This window comes from Streptopelia decaocto (assembly GCF_964273445.1).
Source record: "Streptopelia decaocto genome assembly, chromosome: 21".
NCBI lineage: Eukaryota > Metazoa > Chordata > Aves > Columbiformes > Columbidae > Streptopelia > Streptopelia decaocto.
Genome location: NC_138676.1, coordinates 2,308,923 through 2,332,663, shown reverse-complemented (window position 1 = coordinate 2,332,663; position 23,741 = coordinate 2,308,923). Strand labels below are relative to the sequence as shown.

At 47.4% G+C, this 23,741-nt stretch overlaps 1 protein-coding gene across 1 annotated transcript in view; it reads left to right on the top strand.

Moving 5' to 3' along the window:
• Nucleotides 1–3,669: 3,669 nt before the first annotated feature.
• Nucleotides 3,670–23,741, top strand: part of KIRREL3 (kirre like nephrin family adhesion molecule 3) — a gene marked incomplete at both ends in the record, with an annotated part of 213,652 nt that continues 193,580 nt past the window's right edge. Inside the window, one exon of the mRNA XM_082070305.1 lies at nucleotides 3,670–3,730. Within this exon, the coding sequence (XP_081926431.1) occupies nucleotides 3,670–3,730 (61 nt within the window). The remainder of the gene's footprint in view (nucleotides 3,731–23,741) is intronic.

Genomic DNA, 23,741 nt, shown 5'->3' with positions numbered 1-23,741 from the left:
GCCGTGTGGTCCCATGGTGTGTGCATCCCATTATTTAGGGGAATAATGCTCTTTCCTCCAGCCCGTTACCCAAATAATTGCCCACTATCCAGGTGATTTTGCTTTCTAATTAGGAGACAGCACACACCTTGCCTTGCAGGGGGGGAAACTGAGGCACGGTCGGATGAACTTCCCAGCAAGAGCAGGGAAAACCTCCCGTGTTTTTACAGCAGCGCTACGCGCAGCTTTCACTTGTCATATGTATTTTTAAATGACAAGGCAAAGATGTTATAAAGCCGGGGAACGCGTGCTTATTTCCCCCTCTCTCTCGCTCTTCCAGGCGCTTGGCTCAGCTTTGCAATGCACAAGAATGAAATCCATCGCAGTTGCTGTTGTCCTGCTGTTTAAAACTCCATTTTCTGTCAATATTGCTTCATTTTGATCAAGTTGCTTACATGTTTTATATTATTCTCTCTCTTTTTTTCTCTCCCCTCCCATTTTGCTGCAGCAGTTGAGAACATTTGGTTTCTTGCACTTCTCGGTAAATAGCCTGGAAGTAAGCGAGTCAAAGGCACGCGGAAAGTATTTGCTTTCATTGTTGTGATGTTTCACATCTATTGCACTTGTCAATGTGGAATACCAATAAAAGAAAAGAAAAAAAGGAAGAAAAATAAAGAGAAAGGTACCTGGTTTATCCTTAAATCGAGGGAGAGGTTTATCATCTGCTCTTCCCAGCTTCACGCAACGCTCTTTACTGTTAAATATTGCAAATTACACGGAGGGGTGCAATTGTGGTCAAGGTCTTGATGCAAAGGGACCCGATGTGGAGTTTCCACCTACAAACCTCCCCAAGGAGAAATCAACCTTAACATCCCGTTTCACTTGGCTCTGTGATTTTTTTTTCCTCAGCTTTTTAATTGCAATGATTCATTTCCCTCCGCAAAGCACGGCGGATTTAAATGAGATACCTGAGATGAGCGTTTAATAATCAGTTTGCACTCGCGTTGTTCTGTCTCCTGTAATAACGCCATCGTGCAGGTAAAGGAGAAATCATCTTGCAGGACAATACTGGGAGCTGCAACACTATTTCAGCTCCAGCAAGCCAAAATTATATCAGAACTTGATTTTTATATGTGCACAGTACAGTCCTTTAAATCAAATTTGACTACCAAAGTAGTCGAAGCCGCAGAGGTAATCAGTTAATAAAACTTTGCACTTACATGCTACTTCCATTCAAGGATTTAAAGCCCTTTGCAAAGGTCAGTATTGCAATGATGAGAATTTTCCAGCTGAAGTGTTTTCGCTGGGAAGGAGAAACAAATGAAATATATTCTCCTTCCCTGGAAGTTAAAAAAACATTCTGCTGGTTTTAATGCAGGCGAGGAACAGTATTCTTTATGAAAATTAAAAAAAAGAAGAAATTGCCATGAAAATGTTAACGGTGTTTTGAAGCTTCACTGGAAAGTTTCACTTGTGTAGCAGCCTTAACATCCATTAGTACCCCCGGTCTGTAAGCAAACAACGTTTTGCAGAATAAACTAAAACACGACAGGGAAAGTCTTGGCGTTATTTAGTAAACTTATTCCTGCTGAAACCTGACGTTGAGAGTTTTATTCAATGTGCATTTTAAATCAGCTCCGCTGACGGGAAAAATCCGCCACCTGCAAACTGGGGAGCCCCACAAATACCTTGGTAGCCACAAACATACTTGTGTAGCCGCCAAGGGTCAGAGTCGGTGTCACTTGTCCAAGGCGAGCTGGTGGCGCAGGGAAAACACAGCCCAGGAGTGTCACTTTTAGCCCTGCTTTAAAGTGCAGGAACATGATAATTTGCAAGCAACCGTCCGCACTTTGGCACCTTTTTCTCCCCAATGGGTTGACAGGTATGCAAACAGACAGGGATGGGAAGACCAGCGTGCACGGACAAAACGAGCTTGATTTCCTGAGGGATGCAAGCTAAAAAGAAATATATATATATAAAATCTTTATTTCTAGGGTGACTACCCCTCTGCAGAGAGCAAAGCGTGTGTGCGCCAAGCTCAGACACTTTATTAAACCTCAGTTCACTGCTGCTCCTAAGCCAGGTTTAACCCACCTGGCATCGGTTTAGCTTGGCAACACAAAAGGGTAATAATCCCCGCTTAGCTAAACCAGCACAGGCAGCCACAAAGCCGAGCTCCATCAAGGCAAGCAGGCACTCGCAGAAGCTCCCAGCACGGCACCAAGAGCTGTGGCAGCCCCCTTTGAAGTTCACCTTTCAGCGCAGCGGTAAGTAATTAGAGTCCACAGCTGTAATTACTTTCTAATGCTCGGGTTTATAATTGCGCTCAGCGGCCCTCCACTGCCCCTTTCGGACTCGAGAGATGGAGGTGAGGGAGTCTGTGGCCTCGGTGGCTGCGCAAAGCGTGACGGTAAGAGTTGTTTTCATTTATTTGTGTATTTTGAGCCCCTCTGTTTTGTCGCGAACATTTTGCTAGGTAAAAAAAAATAATAACTAAATGAATATTTGTTTATTAAGAACAATAAAAGCAAGCCTAAAACTCTCAGAAATGATGGGTAGAGAAAAGAAAAGGCCTTTTTCTGCCTTTTTTGTTGTGTGGGGGTCGCAGCAGCTTTTGCAAAATGTGCCCCCCGACCCCCCCAAGAAACTTTATTTTGGGGTTTTTTGGTGGATTTTCCCCCTCCCAGCTCCGTTGTTTGTTTGTTTGTTTGTTTTTGTTTGTTTTTTTTTTTTTTGGGGGGGGGGGTGAGGGGATGAGCCGCTGCTCCCCTGGGGGTGGGGCTGCTATGGGGGGCGCTGGACGAACCTTCCCCCCCATGACCTGTGCAAAGCGTAGGTTGTAAGGACGTAACTTAGCCCTGGGAGGGGGTGAGTAAGTTTTTGGGCCCCCTTGGCTGGACCTCGGGGTGATTCTTTGGCTGCTTCATCCCCCCCAAAAATCGTGCAGGTAGGTGAGGATTGTGCTGAGGGGCGGGCAGCGACCCCCCTCCAAATTTAGCCGTATATATGGGGGGGGGAGAAGCCACATAACTGCTTGATTCGTTGCTTTAATTACCTTGTTGGGGCAGGGAGCAGCACTGGAGGATGGTGTAAATTGGGGGGGGGCGGGGCTGTTAATTAAAGAAGCGATGTAGAAGCAGCGGAGCCCCTTTAATTTGCACCCCACACCGTGTGGCCAAGCGAGCGCTTGGCGGGGGGTGTGGGGGTGGGGTGGGTGGGGGTGCGCAAATGCCCCCCACCTTGCAAAAGGGGGGGCGTGTGCACAAATTCCTCCGACCTTGCAAAAAGGGGGGGGGGGTGCACAAACACCCCCACCTTGCAGAAACCGGGTGTCTCCCCCACCTTGCAAAAACCGCCTCCCCCACGCCGTGCATCCCATCCCGTCTTGTGGGGCTGAGCCATCCCCGGCTGCGCGCAAGTTACTCCCCCTGTAACCATCACTTTTCTTCTTCCCTCCCCTTTTTTCCTCTCTCTCTCTCTCTCCCCCCCTCCTCAAAAAGCCAGGCAGCGCCGCCGAGCTTCGCTCCGCCAGTCAAGGCAGCGCTGCCGGGGGAGGAGCTGGGGGGGCGGCGATGGAGCCGGGCGAGCGGAGCCGGCGGGCGGCGGCCGCTTGAACCCCCCCCCCCCATCTCCGGCATCCCCGGTAACGGAGCCCCCAGACCCCCCGGCGCCCGGAGCCCACCCTGAGGAATGAGCGCTTTCCAGGCAGACCTGCTCCTCCTCCTCCTCGGCGCCTTCCTCCTCAGCCACGGTAGGGACCCGGCACTTAGTTGGGGGGTGTTGCGTGTGATTTTTGCTCTTTGGGGAAGGTGGGGGGGAAGAAAAAGGGAGGATTGCAGAAGGTTTTTTTAATGCGTCTCTGCCGAGGCAGCTAGCTTTCTCCTTTTTTTTTTGAGAAAAATCTTTAGCATGCAAATGAGTTCTTTCTGCTCCAGCTCCGTTAATTAGATCGTGTTTGTGTGTAAACACGGGTTTGCTCAGCAACAGCACCTACCCCTCCCAGCCGGTACCGATGGAGGATGAATTTCGGTGCTTGGGGGCATGAAGCCTCTTTGGCTGGTGGGAGAACCCGCTGGCTGCACCCAGGAGCCTGCGGTTGTAAAGCCGGGGTAGGGAGCGATTTGCTCCGGGAGGGAGGGATGAGAGGAGAGTGGAAGAGTTGCTTTGAGTGCAGCCAGCACAGAGAACCCCTGTGGTGGCTTTTCTGGGGGTGTCACAGCCAGATCCCACCTCCCCAGCAGCGTGGGAGCTGGGGCAGGAGCGTGGGAATCAGCCTTGTAACTTTGCTACTTGCTTGTGTGCCCCCACAAATGAAAAAAAAAAAACAAAAAGATTGGGGGGGGGTGCATTTTGGGAAGCCGTGTTTGTCATGCTGCTGTATGCCTGGTCCATGGACTATGTGTCACCTGTGGAGGACGCTGAGCGACAACCAGACCCAAGCTTCGTGGACCTGCTGCCCGTCCCCTCGCGACGCCGGTGTCAAAGACCATCTGTGTCACGCCGCCCTGGTCCTGGAGCCGGCTTTTGTGAGGGTAGGGCTTGGGGTTGCTTTAAAACAAAAACCAAAAGAAGGAGGGAAAAAAAAACCACTCCCGAACCCACGCAGCTAGTCCATCTGTTGATTAAATGAAGGATAAAACTTTTGGAGAGAGTGGTACTTCTCAATGGGCAGCTGCTTTTTTGCGCAGCCAGACATTATTGCTGAGCATCCCCCACCATACGCTGCGTTTCCCCCTATTCCCTGAGCAGGGACGTTGCATTGAGAGGCAGCTGCGCTTCTGCTTGTCCTCAGCTCTGCTTTTCCTGGGCTCGGATGCGATACTGGGCTCCCACGCTGCCCTCCCTTCCCCTCTTTTTCCTCTTTCCCCTCTCTCTGCTTGTACTAATATTCCTTCAGGGAGAAAGCTGTGTTTGCATTTGCCTTTGCTCCTGCACAAAAGAAACCCACTGTGCCTTCCGTGTAGGTTTCTGGCTGAACAAATTCGAACTCTTGCTGGTGCAGCAGCCGGTCTGGGGATATACCAGCAAAATTTGGAAGCTGATCCTGTCCTTCTGCATCTCTCCCTGTTCCTATGAACCTCTTGACTTCCCGCAGGTCAAATGGCAGTTTGTAACCAAGATGAGTAAGTTTGTGTCTGAGATCCAATGGGGAATTGATTCCTTTTTTTCCCCCTCCTCCCTTTTGCAGCCATTATTTTTAATAAGGGCTAATGCACTTTTTTTAATAGCTCCTGCGTTAAAAGCTGCTGTATCCTGACCTCGGTTGATTTGTTTCCCTTGTCTGTACTGTCAGGAGCGTGCAGCTGGTACCTTGCTTATTCATGCTGGGTTACGAGGCAGAGAGATCGTGTCTTGCAGAGGGTTTTTGGCTCTTTTCTCCCGTCAGAAGAACCAAATGCATTTACATGGAGTTGCTGCTCACAGTACATGAGAAAAAGGGGCTGTCGACAGCATAGTAGCTTTCCTCTTTGGGGTGAAACTGTGTGAAGGATCCCTAATAGGATTTCATGCAAAGGATTCCTTAAACCACATGGTACTTTGGGGGGCATGTAAGAACTGAAGCTTGTTTTCCAGCACATGTTGTGTTTGCCTCCCCTTGAGCAGCTGCTGTGGTTGTCCTGATGTGTCCAGCTGTGGTGGCATTTGCTTTCCATATGCAAAGATGCTCCTAAGGACTGGTGGGCTGTGGGGTTGGGATGTGTATACCCAGAAAGCATCCATGCCTTGCTGTGGAGGGAGCTGGTGGGCCAAAACCCATGAGAAAAAACAGCTAAAAATCACTTGACCCTGCCTGTCAGGAGTTTTGGTGGCTGCTTTTTGTGGGCAAGGGACAGGCAGGGCTGTTGTTTCCTTGCCTGCAGCACCAAAAGTGCCTTGAAGGGATTTGCCATAATAAGGCGGGCAGGACTTATATTCCCCTGAGCCAAGGGCAGGAGGGATGGGAGGAACTGTGGTCTGGATATCATCTAGTTTTTTCAAAAAGCCTTGTGAAAAAGGCATTTTCCACCACTGGCTCTGTATGCCTCTGCCCTTGGGTTTGTATTTCATGGGCTTCTTTGTGGCATCCTGCTGGTTTCTTGCAAACTGTGCAGGCTGAAGCTGGGCGCTCCCAGCTGAGCTTGCAGGAGGAGCGAAGGTTTTTGGCTCCTTGGCTACACCTGGGTGTACACGGGCATTGCTCAGCCCAGGAGAAGCAGCATCTCTTTCTTGCAGCTGACTCCTGTGCTTCTCTTGAGTTGATCTCAGAAGAACAAATTGCCTTTCCCTTGAGCATCCTCTGCCTTTCACCCTTGCAAGCGGCTGAAACAACCTGTGCTTGCTCTTGCTGGAAGTCGATAGGTCTTGTTTCTTCCTCAGGGCTGTGTTTATGGGGCTTTTTTTCCCCCTGGCTTTACTTGTTCTTTCACCCACCTCCCCTGAAAGCTGTCAGGACCACAGTTTTGGTGGAAGGTGAGATCAAGTTGCAGCAGGATTTGCCTCATGCAGAGACTTGGATCTCTTGGTGGAAAGAAACTGATGCTGCCATGAAACTAGTGAATAGTTTACCCTTCCTTCCTCTGCTCCAGCAGCAGCCAAACTGGGAGAGGCTGGAAGCAACTGGGGAAAGAGCCTCAGCTGCAGGAAGAAGGACCACAGTTGTACCTACAACCACCACCTCCTCTTACTGCCCTGTACCAACCTAGATGAATTTGGCAGGATGTGAAATTTACCTTGGACGGGGAAGATTTGTGCCTGCCTGGGGCTCTCTTTCTAAAGTCGTGTTTGCTTTCCCTCAGGGTGATGAATACCAAGTTCTCTGGGTGTTGCAGGCGATGTTTTTCTCCTTCACAGTTCACTTGGTTCCTCCCTGGAAGCAAATGCTTTGCAATCTTCTGTCAGAGGGGTCTGTTATTAGCAGCAGTGGCTCAAATTCCCAGTTCCTTGTCATCAGCCCCCAGGTGAAAAAAGGGTAAAATTATGCTGGTTAAGAGAAATCAGGCCAATTCCACCCACCACTGCTGGCTAGGACTAGGAGATAAGGATTTTTAGCATCTTGGGGGTGGTTTTTAGGTGCTGTGAGGTATGTGTACAAGGGTTGGTGGCTTTGCTTGCTTCTTGGGAAGCCAGCGAATTGCATGTGGTGCTGCAAAAGGAGTGAGTGCTAATGGGCTTTGAAAATTAAGGCAAGGAAGAGTGCTCGCAGCAGAAGTCGCAATTAAAAGCGAGTAGAAGACAGTAAAGGTTTGGAGAGGTTTTGTGGGGGTGGGAGGTGCTGCTGGTGGAAAGGTGTGGGTTTGGTGGCACCACAGGAGTTCACAACTGGGAAACCAAAGTAAACCTCAAACTAGAGCTGGGAGCCCCCGGTCTGTGTTATCCTGGGGAAAAAAGTGCAGTATTGCCTCTTGCCATGTCTGATTTAATACAATTTAGAGCTCCCCATCTTGAGTCTGTACCTCCTGCAGTGAGATTTGCGGGAGGACCACAGATGACTTTGTTCAAACTGGCTTTTCTTGCAAGGTTTGAATGATTTGAGAAGAACAAGAGGGAGGTGCTGTGGGTTTGTTTTCTCAAGTGCACTTTGCCAGAGGGATGAAAGTGAGGAGAAACACCTGCCCTGATGCTACTACCAGATTACACAGAGATTCCTGGAGAGTTTGTGCACAGCACATCTGGGCCAGATGTTGATGGTTTCTCTGCTTTCCCATTGTTTTAGGGGAGGACACCAAATGGAGTAGAAATGCACACACAAATCCCTGACAGCTCCTGGACTCTCTGCAGTTAGACTGCACTGTTAGAATAAAAAGGCTCAATGCACTTCTTCCTTTTGTAGCCCTAAATAAAGGGGAGAGGCTGATGTGCCCCTTAGGTTGTGAATTGGCTGAGGATCAAGGTCTTTGAATAAACTATTTTCCTACCAGCGGCTGCAATGGAAAGCGTGGCTGGCTTCAAACCTCTGATTTAATGATTGGGTTTGCAAATTTGCATGGTTCTTCAGGCTTTCAGCTCCTCAGTGTGGTGCTGGCTGGAGGAGACTTCATGAAAACGCTGCTGGAGAAATGGGTTTACATCACTTCCAGGATCCTTCCAGTAGGATTAAACAGCTTTTTTTCTGCCTTATTTTAAAGCCCAGCAAATTTATAACCACAATTGATGAAGGCCCTGATCCAGCCTCTTTTTAGGAGCAATACAGGTCTTTGACTTCTTTGAGAGCTACCTCTGGCCAAAGGGAGACAGGGCAGCAGTGACGGTTTACAATCTTATTTTATAAATCAATAGGTAGTGAAACCAATTGGTGGTAAATCAAGTCTCTTATTTGCTGAGATTTAAGGTGGTTGACAGATCTGAGAGTCTGTTCTTAAGGCTGCCTGCCCTCCCTTTGGGGCTGGCGGTTGTCCCAGCTCTCACAGGGGGTGTGAATCCCTTACACACAGTATTAATTTCAAAGGTGCTAGGAGACGTGTGGGGTTTTCGTTTTGGCTGGGAAGAAGTGAAGTTTAAAGCCTGCACTGCTGTTTCTAGGCAAGGGTTGAATAGCAGAATCCTGATGCTGCTCAGGACTCCTGGGTTTCTATTCCTCTGCTCCACTGCGCCTCGAGAAACATCTATAATCCAAACCGCTGGAGGAGGGAAGAGGAAAATGCCCCTTTCTGAAGGGTGCATTGTGGTAGGACAGAGCAAACGCTTCGTTCTGGTCTTGGAAACCGCGGCCCGACAGATGTCCTGGTTCAATACGCCTTTTGAGCGCCGTCAAGGCTGTTTATTCATCGCCTGGTTGGCAAGAGCCATGCTCGAGTGTTTGCCTTTCCCTGGTGGCAGCAGCAGCCTCCAAAGCGGAGCAGGAGGAGCTGGAGGTCGCTTGGCTGCTACGTGGCTCTTCCTTTATTGAGTTGCATTAAACAGCTTAAAAAAATAAATCTAAATGTGCTTTGAGCGTACCTCTTAGCGAAGGGCCTCCTGCCTCTTTTAGCATCATCACATGCTAAGTAGGAGGTGGAACGCTCGTGTTGTTAAATTTGGATGCTAACTTCGGGATCTTCTCTTAATATGTTCATTCAACGCCCCCACTTGCAGCAAGAGCTTTTGGTCTGGTGCTTTTTGGGTTCTCAGAGTGGAGCAAGATGGGGTTTTTTTGAGGGCTTTGCCATAACTGTTGCTCATTAGCTGTTGACAGAAGCACATCGGACTTTCAACTAGGATAATAGATGCTGTCTTTTGTTTCCAATTACTTTGTGTTTGGTGGGATTGCTGTGCTGGTTTGTTGTCCGTGTGGTCAGATGGTGGCTAATTCGCCTCTTAAGTGCCAGTGAATTTATGTTCTTGGGTCCCTTGCTGGCGTTTTCAATATGACATGTGGCAAAGCTGTGGTGTGGATGCCCTACCTGGGTGTGCCAGGCTTTGGCTGGATGCTGCAGCACCTAAAGGCTTTTGGCTGCCTCTGTGGGAAGGGAAATACAGAGAGAGCTCAGTGATGTTTTTTTCAGGAGCTCGCTGCCCAGCGGGATGCGTGCTGCAGGCTGGGGGAGACTGGTTCTGTGATTCTGTAATTATAGACAAAATAAGCACCCATGAACTTTCTCAAACTTCCTCTTGGATGAAGGATCAAAGCTTTCTGCTGTGGGCCCAATATTACTTTTATTTTCCCCCAAGCAGAGAGTGAGTGGGAGAAGGCATTGGATTTACAGTCCCACCTTGCATTTTGGGCAGGTATTTACTCATTAACTTAATATTGCCTAACTCATTAAAAGATCAGAAATGAAGGGCCTGAATCCTCCTCAGGTTTTCCCTGTCTCCCCATAAGTGTAAATGAGTATTCAAGCTGTATGTTGCCAGTCAGTAAATGTCAATATTGGATAAGTGTTTCCTTCATATCACTGCAATTTAGCATAAGCTGCTTGGAAACAAATGTCTTCCATAAGCATGAGGTGTTTCAGTAAGTACACAGTCAACATTACTATGAGGATTAAATAAATGTCAGCCCCACTTGTGTGCTCAGCATCAAGTTCAGACAGCCCCAGCTGCATAATAGTGATGACAATGGGAGGGATTTTGTGAGTCTTTGTGGAGAATGTAGGATGGAAGGAGACACTTTGGGTGGATACCAAGGGGATGGGGATGCTCAGAGGGTGCAGATGCACCTTTCAGTGGTGTGGAGAGCAAGGGGTGCATGGACTATCCTCCAGAATAACAGGGCTGCTCTAGAGAGAGCCTTTTTTGGCACTAGCTGGCAACCCAAAGCCAAAAGCTTGATTTAACCAGTTGCTGGCTCAGTATGAGCATCCTTCTGAAGATCTGCCCAGGCCACCAGTGCTTGGCTGGACCTACCTCTGCTGTTTCCAGTGCAAACTGGGAGTTGCTTGGCTGCAATGGGCTTAGCACCCCTCACTTTGCATGTTCCCCGGTCACCCTGAGATGTCACCGGATGCTGCCTCGGTCCATGGAGGGCTCTGCAAGCAAAGAGAGAAAATCTGGGAGCGCGGTGGGGGGGCTGATCTGGATGTATTTCCATTTCCAGCCATGCAAAACTGCTGCTTTCTCCCCAGCTGGCAAGTAGTTGACTGTAGCCACTCGTTCCCAGCTGCACAAAAATAACTGTAGACAAAATCGTTAGCAGGCAGATGAGCCTTATCAGCTCCTCTAATGCCTGTCTCTGCTTCTGGTCTGTGTGGACTCGTTACCCTGCAGAGTGTGTATTTTAATGACTGGCCCTTGCTGTTCCAGGTGACTTGAGCAGAGCATCCCAGTCGTGTCCTAGCAGCCCTGGCGAGTAGTTGTGAAGGTTTTTGCAACTCGTTCCTAGAGCCGAGTCTAACCACGGCTCTCGCCTCGTTAGGCTACGCATTTACGGTGCTGAAGAAACAGCTTGCAGACACGTGGGGTGTCTTAATAATTCAGGCTAGAGGAAGGGGGTGCAGGGCAGGGAAGGAACACCAGAAACACCCGAGTATTTCAAATCTCAAATCAGGTCACCTCGCAGAAATAATGCAGCTTTTCTTCTCGCTTTTCCGCTTCAGCCTGGCGGTGGCAGCAGCAGCGCTCGCATGGAGCCGAGCAATCTGTGTAGGGCTCTTTTGTAGAGGTGCAAGGTACCTGCTGGGCTCCAGCTTCTCGGGGAGACTTGGGGTTCAGCACCCAAAGCCATTCCCCTCACTGTGCTGCAGAGAGGTTTTTGGAGGGATGGGGTAGGGAGGAGACTTGGGGGACCCCTCCTGAGGAGCAGTGGTCACCCCATTGTATGGCTGGACACATCTCCATGCAACGGGGCAGATCTCGAGATGACCCTGCCAAGGGGAACATAAATGCCATCAGCTCGCTCAAAAAGCAGTGAGGGTGAGGGTGTAGAAGGGGAATGTGGGGCTGTGTCTGACCCACTGCTTTTTGCCCCCTCCCTGGTGCTAAACTTATTTTTGCTGATGCCACACAAGGAGGTGATGAACCCCCCGTGGATGCAGCAGCAGGGATGGATGCTGTAGCTGGTCAGTGGTGCCTTTGTTTTATTTATCTTTCTTTTTCTGTCCTCTCTCGCAGGAGCTAATCCCTGGAGTCTGATTTACCACTCCTCTCTTCTCCTTCTGGCTGTGTCTTTAATAAGCTGGGAGTGACTGGGGCACTGTCTTGGCCCCCCTCCTGGCTCCCCCCCGTAAGTGCTGAAGAAACTGAAGCACCAGATGCTAAATTTAGGCACAGCTGTTTGGAGTGTTTTGTCCTCCTGATCACACAGTCTGACACTGTCTATGCTTATTCCTCATCTTGTCCAGAGACTGAAAAGGTTTAAGATATCAAAGCTCTGAGTTGGCTGTAAATTAACTCCTGTTTAAGCTGAAGCCTTGACTAGTAGATGGGAGATTTCTTGTGCTTTCCTTTATTTGCACTTATAAAAATGGAAATTACCCGGTAACCTCGAGAAAGGTGTCTTCCTTCTGTACTTGAGAGATGGTACTGCTGGTTTTTCCTTTGCTCATGAGCTTCCCCACCAGAAACCAAGGGACACATCTTCAGCCCTGCTGCCCCTCAGCCTTTTTATGTGCCTAAATCCAGTTCTCAGGTGCATCTTAAACAAGCTCAGCAGTCCAGCTCAATCTCTGCATGCCTGAAGCTGTCCTGATCCAGTACCATGTCCTGGATATTATGGAAGATTTAATGATTGCTTTTTCTCATGTTTTTTTCTCCTTTTCCTCTTGTGTGTGTGTGTCTAGCTCCCGCGGCAGCAACAGCTCCTTGAAGATTCCTCTTGCTCTGGTCATGCTTAAAATGATAATATTGGTTTAAGATAGACACTTGTGATAAACTAGCAAACACGATGCCCTTTGAAATTTTCAAGGCCCTCTTCTATCAAATGGGCTGGCTAGAAAGGCAACTGCTAGGGCACTCTGATTGCCACGCTTGGGATGCTAAACTCCTCCTATAATTCCATTTTCTTTGAAAGAGCTGACACCTCTCACCTTCCTCTCCTTCTCTGGGAGGTGCTGGCTGCATCAAGGGGGTACCAGCTACATTGCTCAGCGTATCTGTGCAATGTACTTCTTGTGTACTACCTGTCACCTCCCAAAATTTGCTGCCTTTTTTTTAAACCTTTTTGCAATGGCAGCAAACCAGCGCTAACCAGGTAAAGCAGGTTTTTCCTGGGGTTGAGTAGGAATGGAGGGAGGAAAGAGGGGGAGAGTGAAACTAATCAAGAAAAAGGAAAGGACCATATGCAGTTGTCAGATGGGTGATGTCCGTTAACAATTTCTTTACAGTGGTGGTTATGGACAGCTTCTCATCTAGCATAATGATTTTCTTTTTGCTGCAGCAGGTAGTTTCTGTCCATGGTTTGGCTTTCTTCCAAGTGTACTGGAGTTGCTGTCCTAGTAGAAGCATTTTGCTCAAAATCAAGGAGAAAAGCTGAAGTTCTGAAACTTGTTGTGGAGCAGGAAGCATCTGACAATTATGGATTGGAAATGTTGAACTGGACTTGCCAAAATACCATGTTTTGATATTTGCAGGTTTAACGTATAGTTCAGGAAGGGGTTTTTTTATGCACAAAGGATGGTGAGTACTGCTCTCCTCTGGATGAAGGGATGCTGGGAAGCTGGTTTAGAAACTATTGGAGTGTTGATTGCTGGTCATCCTTCTCTGGGGTTTGGAAGTGGGGTGCAGATCTCTTCTTGACTTTGATCTGGCAATTTGTCACAATGTATTTCATTCTAGGACAATTTTAACCTGATTTGTTTGTCCACAAAGTGTCTTGGGGTAGGTTCAATGCAATTGTGTTGTTTTCTAACACACGGCTGTTCTTTTGGTCTATTTGCGTCCTTTTCTTGCCCATTCTCCTGTACACCATGACGATTTCTCCTGTACACCATGTGCCTTACTTGCTCTTCTCTGAAAGCACCCTTAAAATTGGCTCATAGTTATTGGAAAATATGGAAAGATTATAAAGGTGCCAATGATGTTCATCTGGCCCTGGTGCATTGAGCAGGACCTAAGAGGCAATTGAAGAGACTGATGGGTAGTAATGGGTATAATAGTAATTTTTGTCCTGTGTTTTTAATAGTGATTGACGAGAAACGCAGCTGGAGCCCCCATGTGGAGGCTGAGGGATGCTGTTAAATTACAGAGGCTTCTTAATGAGCCCATGTAATAAAAATGAGGCATAATGAGCAAAGTATAATAGCACTATTATGCTTACGAGTGCTCTAGCAGAGGGCTGAGCAGGCAGCACCGGGATGTGCTGAGGGATGATGTCTCTGGGATGAAGGGCTTTCCTGGTTGGGATGGAGATGAGGAGGCCGGGGAATATTTGGGAGAATTGGGGAAATATTGGCTAGCCAGGTGCCATGCTTCCCTGTCATCCAATGGGAATGATGAGTAGATGGAGAACCAGAGATGGTTGATCTTCCATCCTTTTGGTTTTGTTTGTAAAAGGGGTTTTTTTGCTTTGTTTGTAAGGTTTGGGCAAATCTCTGCTCTGGTTTTTATCCACTTAATGTAACCTTGGGGAAGCCCATGTGAGCATCCTTGCTACGTAGGTTAAATTGCAAAGGGGTAAGACTTTGTGTCGGGAGGGTAAAGCAATGGGATTTTTTGGCAGCCTGGGTGTGCAGGGAATTGATAAATTAGCCAGATTGGGGCTGTTTTGGGGGTGGAGGTGGGAAGCGGATTAGCGTCTGCAGAACAGTTATGTCTCTGCTGCTGTTAAATGTAGTTAAACTTGAGTGACTTCTAATCTAATAATGAAAAGGAAGAGAAATAAGTGTTCTCAGTGATGCATGCCCCTCACTGTAACTACTAATTGAAAACAGATATTTACTTTTAAAATGAAAATGTAATACGATAAATGGCGGGTTGAGGATTTTGCGCACGTAGGAGGGAGAAATGAATGTGTGCAGCCTCCCGTCTGCTCTGCGCCCAACTGGGAGCAGGACCTCCCATGCTGTGGGACCAGTAAGCTGGAGAAAGTGCCTGAGGCTCATGTTAGAGCCGAGCTCAAAGCTTTGCTTTGCTAAAACGGGGTGCATGGAAGTTCTCTTCACTTCTTCCTCCTGTCCCCCGCAACCTGCCTGCAACAAGCAGCAGCCAGAGCCAGAGTCGCAGTGCTTTTTAAAGCAGTTTATAGGCAAAGCTCAGTGCTGCGTGACCGGTGGCCATTAAAGGATGCTCCCTGACAAAAGCATCCCCCCAGAGCACTGTAATCTTTGGAGGGAAGCAGCCTGGCCCCTAATCCCTTTGTGCAGAGTTCCTGCTTGTTTCTTCGTATGGGTGCGTTGATGCAATTTGCATTTTTTGCACTCTTGATCGTATGCATAGAATTCAAATTGAAAACAGGGGCTTGAATAGATTTGCATGCTGATGAGGTGATGGTTTTATTTATTTATTTGGAGCCTTCTCAAGCAGGCGGCAGGCTGCTGGAAAGCCACTTGTGCAGCTCTGGTGGTGTTTTTTCCCTGAGACTCACTTGTCCCCTGTGTGGTTGAAGCTGATGGTCTCTGCTCCGGCAGCTCTTGGCTCCATCCTTCCAAACCCTTGTGGAGGCAATTATGGAGATGGAAGGATAATTTCAGCCCAGCTTCTTAACTCACCAGAGATGCTTTTTTGTGGTTATACTGGTGCGAACTGGGTCTGCGTGTGGACCTGCCACATGATGAAGGGGAAATAGTACAGTGTTGGAGCTGGTTAGAGCTGACATGAGCTGTTTGATGCTGAATATTGGCAAAATAATGGGATTGTGCCCCTGTTCTCTCCATGACTTTGCAGCAGCGCTCAGAGCAAGTGTGGGTACCTGCTGCCCATGGTCCTCATCAGAACCTTCAGCACCGGGCTGTTACTTCTGCAGTTTTTTCAACCAACCTTGGGATGTTGCTTGTGGGCTTTGGCTGTCATGCCCGTCAATCCTGCTCTGCTGAGGACATCTTCCATCGGCGCTGCTGTGGTCCTCCTTGATGGGAGCCTTCCAGCCTTTTTCAAGGTCAGAAAGCTTGGGAATATCAAGCAAAGTGTCAGATAGAGAAGGGGGAAGCCAAGGGCCAGGAGGAAAAAAATGGTTCCCAAAATGCCGCACCATTGCTGGGGAGGAAGAAAAAGGCACCAAACCCCAGGTGTTTCGTTGAATTGCGGCTCCGTGTCCCTTCGCGTTCTCATCCCCTGCCCCAAATCTACAGCACATAGACCTGGCTTAGAGCTTAGTGCTCAGCCTGCCTGTGCCAGCTCTCCCTCCCCAGATGACTCCTGCTGCAGCTGAGTTCATTGCTGAACGACGGCCAAGCTGGGGCTTTGGAAATGGCAGCAGGAATTTGGGTCACATCGCGCTGCCCCGGGAGGGCGAGTTTCTCTCGGAGCAGTCTGGATTCCAGTTATTATTTTACGGGGGATGTTGGAGGTTGATAAGGGAGCTGTTCTGACTGCCGGTGGGGCTTATTTGGGGCTTATTGTATGCTCCAGTTTGTGTTTTAATATAGTCAAAGGTGACTTACAACTTTAATATTAATTTTAAAACTGATTGCTTGAGTGCTTTTTTTATCTATGTGAAACCAGATTAATCTCAGCCTTTCTTGATACTGCTGGTAGCTTTTCTTTCCCTGGCTTGGAGACACATGTGGTCTGTGTTGCACCAACAAAAGACAAGACGGGAAGATGTTTGTGTGGCGATAAATAATTGTCACGGGATCTGCTTTTCTTCCAGAGAAATCTCCGCTCTACAAGCTTGACAATGGCATCGGTGGGAGCTCTTGCTTTTGTAGCAGGTTCTCTTCCTCGGCTTGCGGAGCGGGGCTTTGCCAAACAATGTCCGGCTTTGTGCTTCCCATAGAAACCTCATTTTTGTCGTCATGTTTCTCCCCGGTTTTGCGGGCTCTCTGTAAATGCATCTCCTTCTGTGCCACTTTGTACTGCCAGAATTATAATTCCTTGTACTTGCTCTGCTGCTTGCAAGATGTTTTGTGCCCCAGATGACAACATTTTGTGGGATAAGAATGTGGCCTCGTGGCAGGGACAGTGTGGTGGGTCATGGGGAGCTGGAGTTCAGTCCTTGTCCTTCCTTGGGTGGTCATGACAGGCTGGAACATCCAACAGCTGCTGGAGCTTGGAGGTGCTTCTGCATGTAGGCACCCAATTTGGGATGTTTTAAGCCACCTTTAATACCAGGGTTTTGCCTGATACTTTAAATAGATGTCATGCCTTTTAAGATGACCAAAGTCGAGCCCCCAAAACAGAGTTGCTTTAGGTAAAACTCAGTTTTAATGCTAGGCTGCCCTTGGAAGTGGAAGCTGGTGCTCTCTGACACTTTCACAGGTAATAATCCCAGCCCTTGTGGTCCAGGTGAATCCCATTGTTTTGCTCTGGGATGCTCGGTGGCTGGTTGTGTTGCTGCAGATGCTCTGGGTTTAGGAGCAGCTTTGCTGGTCCTGCCAGTCTGTGGAGCATCAGTGGGTGCTTGGTCTTTGGAATGGGAAGAGAAGGATCAGTGTTGTGACTCTGGAGACCTGCGGTCACAAATCTTCATGTCTTGAGCATTGGCCAGCCTGTATAAGAGTGGCATGTGTTAAATTTACCCTAAATAATGGGTTTACAATGCGCTGTACTGGGAATATTGTTGGTACCTCAGTGAATGATTGATGGAATCTCATCCCTTAGGAATAAGTGCGTTTCAGAGCTTATTATTCCATGTGCAACATAACTACTTATATATAAATACGCTGCACTGGGAACTGAATAGACCTAGTGAATCTGACAGTGGCAGGTGAGGGAAACTGAGGCACAGAAGTCTGCAGCAGAGATCTGTGCTAGTTTGTATTACAGTCTGGGGGGGAAAACTGGTTTTCTTGCTAGAGCTACTCCATGTCTGTCTTTCCCCCATGTTGTATTTCAGCTTGGGGTGGGAAACCATCAGCTATTGTGTTGCCTCAGAAGCCAAACAATTTATTTTAAGACAGTGACAAGACCAAAGAGCCGTCGAAGGCAAGATTTGACACTGTGCAAGCGCACGCCAAACAGCAGCCGCATAAATCCCATTTGTTTTACATTTCGGAGCTTAATGAGACAGAAATCACATGGCAATTGTCATATGTGAAGGCAGAGATTGCTGGTTTGCATTTAACTAAAGCAACTGCCGTATGCGGCACCATCTCTGAAAGTGAGCCGTGATACCCGCTGGCTGCATCACTGCTGCGGTGGGGAATGAACTTTGTGTAGCTGCAAGGTGGTGTTTGCCACAACACTCAGCACATATTGCGTGTATAAAACCCCTGGCAGCAACACCAGGTTCTCTTGGAGGTCACCAGCCTTTTGTTCAAAGTACTTGAGTATCCCACCCTTCATGCAAGGACTTGAGGAATGCGGTAATTGAGTCCAGAAGCCAAATTTTTGCACAATTTCACTAGGATATGGGTATTATCCTTTAGGGTGATTTGTAGGAAGTTCTAAGGAGCATTGCTCTGGGACAGCTGAATGCGGTGGGTCCAGATGTGCCACTTACCACCAAGGGCTGGAAATGGTTCTGGAAATAATCTCAAGTCTCTATAAACCATCAAGCTTTCCTGTTGTGTTTTTTTTTCAGTATAAACCTATATCTGTTTAAAGTTAGTCAAACAATAGAAAGGTATTAATGTCAGAATGCATTATCTTGGGTAACTTGCTTCGTGTCTGCTAATTCATGTCTTAGCTTTCCAGATAATGTTCATAAATTGCTAAAGCAGTATTTTAATATTAACATAAGGTACAGTCCTTTTGGCAGCTGTTAGAGAAAGGGCTGTGTATAGAGCTCTCAATTATTTTTGTCCCGCACTCCTTGTCTGAACTGAATGCTGAAGAAATGCTGTATTGGCTTAACTGAAAACAAGACTGAAAATATTTGTTTCACGTCAAATAAAACATTTCATCTGATATGATACGTTCTTTGTTCAGACTTAAAATCCCTTTTTTTTAATAGTAAATTAACTTCAGGGATGTCTTGAGGGGGAGTGCGGGAAGTTAATGTTTCATGTAGAGGGGAAGATGTCTAAATAAACCACTTTCACTTTTGACACCCACTCCATTTCAGTCCGAACAGTTGAATGGGTTTGATGGGAGTTCATGAATAGTGTCACTTGACCCACATCTGCATGTTGGAAATACTGTGCTGAAGACACAGGGGGAAGAGCTAATGAGTCATTTTTCTAATGGGTATCTCGGTAGGTGAGAGAAGAACTGAAATTATGGATTTGAAGGAATAATGGGACTGTAGTTAGGTGACTAAATCTTACTCTTAATCATCCTGGGGGCGATGAAGAGGGGAAATTGTGAGTCGGATCATCCTGATCACATAAGTTGTGGGTGAAAATAGTATTTTGCAGCTATCCTAGAGCTCCTGGGGGAAGAGGGGGAACCAAACCCAAGCTGACAGTGGTCTTTTCTCATTGAGAGGTCTCCTGGATGGTGTTGATCATGTTCCACCAACGGTTACATCAAAAACATATTAAATGCCTTAAAGGTGAAGTGAGCAAAGGCTTGGAAAATAATTCAGGTGGGACGTCCCTACTGGTCCAGGTCTTCTCCTGAACAATGGATGTTTCTCTGGGTACGTCCGTTTGGATGTATCACCTTTCAGGCTTGCGCTTGGGGCACTGAGAAGGGTGCTATCTGTTCCGATGGAGTAATTGAGCAATCGCATTGTCCTGGACATAGCAACTAATGATTTTTTCTGTATGATAATGCGTCTTCATTACTCTAGGGAAGTCATTTGCTCCTGCAAAGACAGGCTGCTCATTCCTTTCATTGTGTGGGTTAAGAGGAAATAGACTAATGGCTTAATTAAAAGGTTCTGGAGAAAAATCTGTCTTAACTCTTTCATTTTTTTGTATTTAAAGAGTACCACAGGTAGGAAGATTACATATGAAGGCATGCCACAGCCTGGCCTTGTCTAGAAGAGCTATTTGGTACCATTGCATCAAGTGAGGGACACAAATGTCAGGTCTTCAATCCATCACCCATCTCTCCCATAAGCCATCTGTGCCCACTGGAGTAGACATGCACTGCACTTCTTTGTGGGAATTGCTGAGATTTATTCTGTGCAAAAAGGGGAGCGTTATTTAAATCTGCACATTTTGCAGGATGTGAAAGCAGCTCCATGTAATATACAGCTTTCCTCTCCGCTGGGACCGCTCTATTAACATCTTTCATTTGTGTAGTTGGATGCTTTGCAGTTCCTTTTAGCGGTGATAATCCAGCAAAGTCCTCTGTGTTGTTCACACTGCAATATTTATGGAGCCAGCCTTCCTTTTAATTTCCTTGCCGAGGTTGGCTATATGCAGAGATATAATATAAACGGTGGCTTTTGTCACACAATAGTTCAGGCTTTTCCCTTGGTGGGATGTAGGGCTTTTCAGTGACTTATTTGGAGCTGATTTGGTATCCTTTTGGAAAAGGAATAGAAAGGTGTGAGTGTGTCTGACAGCAATTGTGCTCTTGCGAAGACAAATAGTGGTGGAAAGCCCTTGTTTGGGAACCAGGTCAATGATTTTGAGCGGAGTCAACAGGGCCGGTGGGTCAGCTACTGGGATTTTTAGGATAGAGGGGACCTGCTTGTTTGTATCCTTCCATCCACCCCTTTTAACTAAGGAGTGAATGAGAAGAACTGTCTTGCAAATGAGCAGCATTCTATCTTCTTTACAAGCTGGGTTTTTGGGGTCCTACAGAGGGGAAGGGAGCCCTTCTCAGGTGATTTGTGCTTATGAGTGTTTCCATGCTGGGACTTGCCTTGTACCAGGGAGGAGAGCAGAAGGGAGCCTGGCAGAAGCCAACATGATGGGGCACATCCAAAACAGTGCTCCTGAGGCTGGTACTTTGGCTCGTTTAGGTGCTCAGCTTGGCACAGAGGCACTGGAGCACCCGGCGTGCACGTGCATCCCTGTCTTCTGCAGCTCTGATTCCTCCCAGCTTCTTTCTCTCCGTTTTGCACAATTAAATATTAAAGCCGGTAAACACTTCGGCTCGTCTGCGCAGCACTGTCAGCCCAATTATCCTCCTGCAGGGCTGTCATATTGTGCCAGTCGCTTCCCTGGGTGCTGGCAGCCTTTAGCCCACACGCCAGTCATGGCATCGAGGAAAGCTCCTGCTCTCCAGCCCTCTCTTCCCACCTCAGTCTGCAGCTTTTCTGTGCCTTGGGGTTACCTGTGTGAGACATTGGGCTGCCCACACCTTTTCAAAACAGCCACAAAGAGCTGTTTGTCCTTCTAAAGCTGTTTTGTGGGTTTTGACAGCAAAGTTTATCCTAAAAACATGTCAACACAGGTCAGACCTGTTGCACTATGAAGCTGTTTCTCACTCCCCAGAGCTACAGGATGGCAATTCTGCAGTTTGGTCCCACCAGGCTTGGGTGCTTTGTGTGGGTCTGCAACACCCAGGAAACCTTTGCTGCCTCCCTGTAGTAGTGAATGTGGATAATGATGGGATTTTGCTGCTTCCAAAGTATTGGAGTGAAGGCATTGGCTTCTCAACTTTAAAAGTGTGTTCTCCTCAGCCTCTGTCCCAATATCTTTTTGGTAACTTAAAACCCTTTTTGTATTCTTATACAGCCGATGAGATTTTGCTGCAACCAGTCAAGTAGAGCTAGTTTGTGTTTTGGTGTTGATTTTTTTTCAGTCTTTTCAGAACCTCGATATTCAGTGGAGTCCATTTCCAAGAGGGATGGGACAGCATGATTTCTACTGTGGTTTCGAAAGACGCTTTAAGTACTTGAACTCCTGCCATCACTGAGTTACAAGCCTGAGTCTGGCCTTGACTGTGCAGGTTGAATTTCTCGCTGTGATTTTCACGGTAGTGTGTATTAGCGGCCTGTCGTCTGCCAGACAGATGAGTGTTAACAGCTAATAGGGTTTCTCTTTTCACTCAGTGGTGATGTGCTGTCCCAGGCTTTGGCGTCTGAGATCGTCAGTGTGAATATTGCCATAAGAGCAAGAAGTCCTGTGCTGTGATAATCAGCATATGCAGAGTTTTGCCCCAGAACAAAATTCAGGTGGGAATTTTTTTCCCCCCATCTCCATTTAAAGTTATTACCTATTGGGATTGCCATCAGCTAGGCTCTCTTGTCACTCAGTATTTCCTTCCTGGATCGATAAATCTTGGTATTGATTTCAAAATAAGTTGGTATCTAGGAGCACAGTGGTGCTGGCTCCAGGAGGAGCTCAGGGCTCTGCTGCTGTTTGAGATCTGAATCTCAGTTCCCTGTGGGTTATATCTGCAGGTTGCCACTTCCATAGTCAGCTGTAGGATTGGTTTTGGTGTCTGTATCTCAAAACCAACTTCTCCCTCTGGAGAGGAGGAGACCAAAAGTGCTTTAGCTGAAGGGAACAGTGCTTTTGTGTTGCTGAATTTTGTTGTATCGCGGGTCAAGGGCTCCTATTTGCCTGTAGTGCCTGGGCTGCTTCTCGGCTGCATCTAATTTGTGTTTGTTTTAGAGCTGTTGAATAGACCAGTGGCTCTGGCCATCTTGTCCCTTTGCTCCCCAGCACCTTGTTTTCCAGCCCAAGGAGACCTCCTGGAAAGCTGGTTAATAATGCTGGAATCTCTCTAGGCTGGATGAACTTGTCCCTGTGGTGGCTTTTGTCCTATACGAGATATTTCATAAGGAGCTTTACTGTTTTATACCGGCACCAGATCTTTCAGGCTTAGCTGGCTTAGAAGCAGCTGAAGCATCAGGCAGGATCCCGTATGAAATCTGTTGGGAGTAATGAACCACAGATGACTCTGTTTTCCGAATCGATATCGAGCTGCTGTTTCTAGAAAGCTGCCAACCACACAAATGTGAGGTTAGGGATGGCAGAGTGTTTTCACGGGGGAGTCGGGAAAGCTGTTGGTGCTATCAAACGTCTCTGCTTTCCACCCAAGAGGCTTCTGTGTTTCTGTCTTGGGTGAAGTGTTTGTTCCTGTTTTCTTCCTCATTCCTTGTGCAGCTTAGTGCAGTTCATGCTTGCAGAGCTCTTCTCGGGTAAAGCATGCTTGAAAAGTGCAAAGTATTTATTATTATTTGCATAGCAGCCCCGACCTGCTGTGAAGAAGCAGCCCTTCAGCTCTGCTGAGTAAATATACCTTCATTAAAAAAACACCCTCTGCCTGTACTGTGTCGAACCACTCTGTCTCATGTTCATCTGCTTTTTCATGTGTAAAAGTCTTAGGAGTATTTGACTTTAATGAATTTTGAGCGTGCAAAGTGCCTGCCTGGACCAGCACAGTGCAACATCTTGACCCTGACAGTGCTGGTGACAGAGATGAACAGCATCCAGGCGGGCTGCTGAGAAGTTATTTGCTTTAAGGAGCACGTCTACACCCACTTTAGGAGTTGCCTTATATCTGGAAACCTGCAAGCTTGTGTTCCAGCTAAAGGACCAGTTCAAGGTGGTGTGGGGGTGAATTTTCAGCTTGGTTTCCTGGAAAGGTGTATGAATTGAGGCTGTTGTGGGGGCTCCTTGTTGGAAATGCTGTCGACCCAAGCCCTGCTCCTAGGCCATTGCACCCACACTTCAAAGCTGCTTTAGTCCTGTTAGTGCAAAGCTGTTCGGCTTGCAAATGGGATGCCAAGGTTTTCCATGCTCTCGGTGGCCCGTAAAATCTTCTTGAGCTTTACATGACGTTAAGGCTTGAAGAGTCGCTATTTAAAGCAGAGTGTTTTCACAAGTGCTTGAGGTTGGCTTAGTGCTGCTCTTGTTGCTGTTGATTTAAGCCTAGTTCAAACAAACTTTGCTTGCCACTCTGAAAATATTCCCTCCTCCCTCCCAGAGGAAGGCAGGCAGATAGCTGTATTAGAAGAATATTTGGGAACCTCTGGGGCTTTATAACACAGCAGGATACAACCATTTGCAGCCTGAGTGCTGGAGATGTGGAGGACAGAAAGCATTGGCCATGATCCTTTAGCTTTCCAGCCTTGGCAGATATGGTAAATCAGACGCCAGCCAATGCTGGGTGTTAAAGGGAGCAGTTATTTCTCCTTCATAATTCATTGGTCTGTGTACAGGTTCAAGTGGGAAACTGCTTTGTCTTCAGCATCTTGCTCAAAACAAGTTGCACATCTCAACAGATTTCCTTGATAAATTCCTGGAGCGTACCCTCATATTTCCTTCTTGGCATCTGACAAATGAGGGTTTTGTCTAGTGGTTCTTATTGACTTATTTGCTTTTAATGTAACTGTGTCACAAAGGACTAAGAACCTGGGCAGCAAGAGAATCTTGCTTGTCACTTTGGGGTCTCATCTTTAATTTAGGAACTGGGGTAAATTGCTGTGGTTCTTAATAGTGCTGGTTTCATCCGAGGTTTTGTGTTGTAGACGGAGAGTCTCG